Source organism: Oncorhynchus kisutch, linkage group LG5, assembly GCF_002021735.2.
Source record: "Oncorhynchus kisutch isolate 150728-3 linkage group LG5, Okis_V2, whole genome shotgun sequence".
In the NCBI taxonomy this organism is placed as follows: Eukaryota; Metazoa; Chordata; class Actinopteri; order Salmoniformes; family Salmonidae; genus Oncorhynchus; species Oncorhynchus kisutch.
In genome coordinates, this window is record NC_034178.2 from 34,375,597 (window position 1) to 34,382,131 (window position 6,535).

At 41.1% G+C, this 6,535-nt stretch overlaps 2 protein-coding genes across 3 annotated transcripts in view; both read right to left on the bottom strand.

Moving 5' to 3' along the window:
* The window catches only part of LOC109890940 (caM kinase-like vesicle-associated protein), an 88,690-nt gene extending 87,941 nt beyond the window's left edge, over positions 1–749 (bottom strand). For both annotated transcript variants that reach the window (XM_020483107.2, XM_031824923.1), the window contains exon 1: positions 506–749. The gene's annotated coding sequence lies outside the window, so the exon portion shown is untranslated. The remainder of the gene's footprint in view (positions 1–505) is intronic.
* A 3,799-nt stretch (positions 750–4,548) lies between these two features.
* Positions 4,549–5,658, bottom strand: LOC109891521 (actin-3-like). The gene has a single exon (XM_020484076.2). The coding sequence runs from the start codon at positions 5,656–5,658 to the stop codon at positions 4,549–4,551; it is 1,110 nt and encodes a 369-aa protein (XP_020339665.1).
* Positions 5,659–6,535: the final 877 nt, after the last annotated feature.

Below are 6,535 nucleotides of genomic sequence, written 5' to 3' on the forward strand. Positions count from 1 at the left end.
TTTGATTCAATTCGTCTTGGAAACCGGTTCGGTGCGATGGTGTTTGAAATATAGGCTATTATATAACTTTCTTCAACAGAGATGTATCGACGAAATAACTGTACCCTTTAGATTTACCAAATTATAGGATACTACCTCAGGATATGCTTCACTAGGTTGTTCACGTGCAGTCTCGTGTGCTTCGTTTACAGTAGGCTTAATAGCGAGCATGGAAAGGGGAAATCTATTTGACTGCGAAGTTTCGATCAGTCTAGTCTATCATAATGCGTAAATTCTGGTGCATCGTTCTCCACCACTTTATCGGTAAAATATGCAAGCATTATATACTTGACATTAAACGGCACAATTAACCTGATTATGATTATGTTAAACATTTAATGCGTTTGAGAAAAAAAAACATCGCTTAAGGGAAGGGCCTAAGTTTCCCAAACAAACCAAAGTGAAAATTAATTAGTGAGCTCAACTCTTTGTGATAGCCTAGAGAACTCAAATTGCGAGAACTTACCTTATCAGCAAATGTCTCAATGAACGTTGAATCCAATGACTTTTTCCACTCGACTGTTCTCGTGATTGTTACTGCAAATATAACGACCTTTCTACTTAGCTTTGAACGAAGTACTTATTTCTAAAACAATGCAAATAAATTCCAGCGCTCTTTTTTACCACATGTTGTGCCTCTCGCGTCGAGTTCAGCTCCGTGAGGGAACGAGGGGCGGAATAGGCTACATACAGTAGGTTACGCACAATGAAGAGGATGGAACACACACGAGTGGTGGGGCATAGAGGAGCGAATTACAGCGAGTTAATCTGATATGAACCTAATGGGTGTGGCAAATTAATGAACCCACGCAATTTGCATATATACAGTGCGTTCAGAAAGTATTAATTCCCTTGACTTTTTCCACATTTTGTTACGTTTTGAATTTTTTTGCTAATTTATTAAAAACAAAAACCAGAAATACCTTATTTACCTAAGTAAATATCTCTGCAGCACTCCACCAATCAGGCATTTATGGTAGAGTGGCCAGATGGAAGCCACTCCTCATTAAAAGACACATGACAGCCCACTTGGAGTTTGCCAAAAGGTACCTAAAGGACTCTCAGACCATGAGAAACAAGATTTTCTGGTCTGATGAAACCAAGGTGGAACTTTTTGGCCTGAATGCCAAGCGTCACATCTGGAGAAAACTTGGCACCATCCCTATGATGAAGCATGGTGGTGGCAGCATCATGATGTGGGGATGTTTTTCAGTGGCAGGGACTGGGAGACTAGTCAGGATTGAGGAAAAGATGAATGGAGCAAAGTAAACAGAGATTCTGTATGAAAACCTGCTCCAGAGTGCTCAGGACCTCAGACTGGGGCGAAGGTTCACCTTCCAATATCTTCAGTAAAGAATGAGTGAAACTTCCCAAATACAGGTGTGCCAAGCTTGTAGCGTCATACCCAAGAAGCCTCGAGGCTGTAATCGTTGCTTGAACAAAATACTATGTAAATTGTCAGAATACTAAATTGTCAGAATACTTTGTCATTATGGTGACAAAGCAAAAACGTTTTTTTTTGTGAAAAATTTACAAATCTAAAATTACAAATCTATTTTAGAATAAGGCTGTAACATAATAAAATGTGGAAAAAGTCAAGGGGTCTGAATATTTTCTGAATGCACTATATATATGGAATCAATAGTTACTGCACAACTACAATAAGTGTCCTGTGCCACAAGCATTTAGTGTGGTGCCTCAAGGGTCATATTGGGTCGATATCTTAATTGATATTAAATGTAGGACTACCTCACTTTCAGTGTCATTCATGCTCTGTGCATGTATTATAGTTAATAATACAAGTACACAGAAAGTAAAACTCTATAATTGCTTGACAATCAACATTTATGATTAATAATTTTAGCAGTCTGAAATCTTCAGGCATCTATTTAGAACAGTGGCCGTCGGTGTTGTTAAAGAGAAGGAGGATGATTTTTACAATTATTTCTATTACATCATATTAGATGACTGTCATTCATATTCTATTCAATGTAATATCAATGTAACTTCTCCAAGCCAAACCTTCATACCATAACTGCTAAATGAAACACAGTGTACATCATCATAGTCATCATAGCTACTAGAACCATGTATTGCATCTTGCTCATCCATATATTTATATGTACATATTATTATTCCACCCCTTTACATTTGTGTGTATAATGTAGTTGCTGTCAATTTGTTAGAATATTTGTTAGATATTACTGCACTATCGGAACTAGAAGCACAAGCATTTTGCTACCCTCACATTAACATCTGCTAACCATTTGTATGTGACAAATACAATTTGATTTGATTTGATTTTTAACTAACGTGCTAATAAACCCGCTACAATCACGCACTACAATGTACATCAAGCAGTTTTGCAGTTACTCTGGCCGGCCCCTGTGGCAATAAATTAATATAACCGAAAGCTTAACGTAACTTGGAAGAGTTCCAGCACAGATAGAATGATAAGCCAGATATTTCACCGGATGTATAAGTGAAGCATCCGGTTGGCGTTTCCACTCACTACCAAATATTATGATGAGAGGACGCCCAGTGGAAGGCAGCGGGAGAAGATGGAGCGAGATCAATTTTGGATGACATTTTGCACATTTTCTCATCAATGAAACATTTGATTTCAATACAGTTTTCTGTGCCCAAAACTAGAATCTGTTATGAACAGTGGAATACGTTTTGTAGATTTTATCCTTTGCCAAAAACATTTTTTAAAGTGTTGTTTAGAAGGAGTGCAAGGGTGAATTGACTTAATGCAAACTCTTACTTCACAGAGTAGGCATTCCCTGATGGAAATATGCAAATACATGCTAGAACGCTAGCTCTTAACTGGCTCTGCCCCTCTCCTTGCTTGTTCTGCCCACTATGACTAATTTGTTCCCATTGGAAATGACAGACTGTGGTCTGTCTTGGGTTAGTTATAAAAAATCTTTGGTTCCAGTGTTGGATAGCCTTAGCCAGCTAGCTAACATTATTCTCTGAGTAGTTAGCTGCATTAGCTAGCTAAGTAAGTCAAAGTTAAAAAATATACAACAAAATATAGCTAGCTCTCTCTCTCGCTCTCTCTCTCTGCTGCTTCTCCTTATTTTTTGAATAAATTAATTTGTTGAAAACTGTTAAACTCTTGTCTTTCTTTGTCTTTGAGTCAACTACTCCCCACATGTTATGCCCTGCAGGGCTAGCTATGCTTTCAGTACTAAATTCATCCTCTGATCCTTTGATTGGGTGGACAATATGTCAGTTAATTCTGCAAGAAATCTGATAGGACGTTGTCATAATTACTGTGTAAGTCTATGGAAGGGGGTGAGAACTATGAGCCTCCTAGGTTATGTATTGAAGTCAATATACATAGGGGAGGATGGAGAATAGATGTCCTCCGGCTACACCATGGTGCTACCCAGAGAGTGCTGTTGAGGATAATGTAGACCTTCACTATAAAACATTGGGTTTTAATCAGTTATTTGTTGACGTGTTTATATTTAGTATCGGTTTTCTGAAATTCACTGAGTAGGATGGTCGTTCCCTTCCTCCTCTGAGGAGCCTCCACTAACTCATACTCTCTACAGTACCAACCTCTACAGTCACCTCGCATGCAGCCAACTCAAAGCCAAATAACTAACAGAAGTCGTGTTGAAAAGAGCTGTTAAAGGCAAATCAAAGACCCTGTAGGCTCTGGGCTGCTGATTAGAATAGGCTCCCCTGTCGCTCATGTGTGCAAACTGGGACTGAGGGGATGTCAGTGGTGGTGTCAGGCTTAATCTTGTTCCACTGTAGTGGAGATCCACATCAGAGGAGCACCTAGCTGGGTTAAAGGTCGAATGCAGGTTACTGTATATATATATATATATATATATATATATATATATATATATATATATATATATATACATATATATATACATACATATATATATACATACAATTTTAAGTTCTATACTATACCTGTCCCCACTATGCATAGTTGGATCTTATAGTGTGATCGCCAGCCTTGTCTAAACTTCAATGCACAGAAAGAAATACGCTGTTTCCCCAAGGCATTGGATTGTTGTTGAAAATTAAGTAAACCTCTAACATTTTGCTACTTAACCAAACCCCCTAGGGTCTCCATTTCCATGCTGATTACAGATGAAGCATAATAGAACATTTTTTATATAAGTGCATTCCCATGTTGCAAGAGAAGGAAAGATGTTAATTCAACAAGACATCATAGTAGATCCAATGAAGACAATGAATCTCCCTTTTCATACAAGAAAAACGTCATACTGCATGATGCATCTTTCTGGAACTTTCAACTCAGATGACAGTGATGTTTAATTAATATTGGAGAAAACATCGAATTAACAAACGATAAGGCATTGAATGGCCCATTTTACCAGTGCACTAAAGCATACAATAAAAAAACAAGCCTGGAATATTTTTAAATCAATATCCAATTTATTTTTCACTTTCATGTATTCCAGAATCATTGCATACTATAGGCCTACAGTACAAATTCTGAAGGTCTGAGTTCTAATAGCATTTATTGCGCACCACACTGGAGCCCTCCTCCTGGTACTCCTGCCCCTTCACCCACATGGGCTGGAAGCTGCTGAGGCAGGTGATGATGGAGCCCCCCACCCAGGAGGCAAACTCCCTGTGTGCCCCAGATAGCATCCCGATTATGGAGTCCCTCGGGGCCAGTTTCTCCATCTCTGCCTGGAGCCGCTCCGGGAAACCGCTGAACATCGAGGAGCCGCCACACAGGGCCACGTTGGCCATCAAGGCCGTCTGCCACTCGGGGGCGCACTTCTGCAGGCTGTTCATGGCCAGGATGTGAACTCCGGGCTGCAACATTCCTGCGTCAGATGGACAGAATAGGATCTCAGGGCCACGGAAGCGCTCGTCGCACAGGGTAATGGTGGTGCCATCGGGGAGTTGATAGTCCAGAGGTGTTCCTTTGTCCTCAGAACTCAGCTGGGAGACGTAGCAACTCTGCTTCTTCATCTCTTGCACAGAGGACTTTTGCTGGAGAGCACTCCCATGTCCAACGTCGGCCAGTAGTTTGCTCAGATAGTCAGACACACCCTTTCCAGCCAGGTCCATGTGAAATGTGGCATGTGGTAAGCAGTAGCCATTGCACACTGGAGAGACAGAGGTGCAGCCAGCCCCAGAGTCCACCACTAGACCAGTAACCAGTCCATAAGAATACATGGACAGCACAGGCTGGTAACCAACATACATCGCTGGGGCCCCAAACCCTTCAAACAGGAGTTCAGCTGTCTTCTCTCTGTTGGAGATGGGAGAGAAGGCTGGGTCAGTCATCAGGATGCCATGCTCTTCAGGGCAGACTTGGAGCTCCTCATAGAGCACATGGCTCCACAGCTTCTCCAGGGAATCCCAGTCACTTATCATTCCACTGGTGATGGGCCTCTTGAGAATGAGATCATCTGAGTCCTTGCAGGGAATGTTGTTTCCAAAATAACATTCAGTTTGGTCCTTTTTGGACAATCCAACCACTGACCTCAGAACTTTATGGGGCTTCTCATCTCCAGAGAAGCCAGCTTTGATGGAGCCTGATCCTGGGTCGATTACAATAGCCACATTCTGCTTGAAGTCCTCACTGCTATCCACTGCAGTCATTCTTAGACAGTCTGTAATTTGTTTGAACAATGAAAGCAAATGTTGAAGTTATGTTTCTTTCTCTAGTTGTCCCCAAGCATGTCTGCAACAGTCAACTCATGAACAGAGACTAATGGTTTGAAAGATTGCTTTATTACTTGAAAAAACATGTTTGTCACAAAACCTGTGACATCACAATGGCATCAATGGCCTTGTGGCATCACCACAGTGCTCCAGTCTGGGTGACTATGGCAACGGATGATCACAGGGTTATTTCTCAGTATTTGTGAACATTAGCTGACAAGGATAGCTTTTCACACACACACACGCGCGCGCGCGTCTGGTAAATTATGTGAGTTGGGCAATCATTACCTACGCCTCTTCAACATCTATAATGGGAGAGAGGATGAATGTTCCCATCCAAACTCATCATAGCACTTACAGGACATTTGATGGCCTGTAGAATCATTGAACTGCTGTAAACCTTGAGGTGAAATGTTTCTGCATCCAGTACACATCATCCCTCACTATGTGATTAAGATAAGGATGAATAATAGAGGCTTCCAGCATTGTATGGACTAGTTTGAACTGGATTCCTCACATGCAATCAACAGGGAATGAAAGTGGTTCTAATTTTGAACATTATTCTGTATTACAGGAACAAGGAACGTAGGAAACGCACAGACCAAGAGTTGTTACTGAAGGCAGATTTGACCCCCAATAGCATCTTTTACACGACCAATCTGCATTGGGTTAACATACTACATTTTAGTGGAACAGGCTCCAGTCACACTGATCTAATATCACACACACACACACACACACTTATGCATCCAATCCTTCCTAAGATGGAGTTAACCTACAAGTGTCACCCCTCCATGGCTACTGCAGTGGAAGA

Excerpts from the sequence above, each read along its gene's own strand:
- LOC109891521 (XM_020484076.2), bottom strand. The coding sequence starts at position 5,658 with ATGACTGCAGTGGATAGCAGTGAGGACTTCAAGCAGAATGTGGCTATT.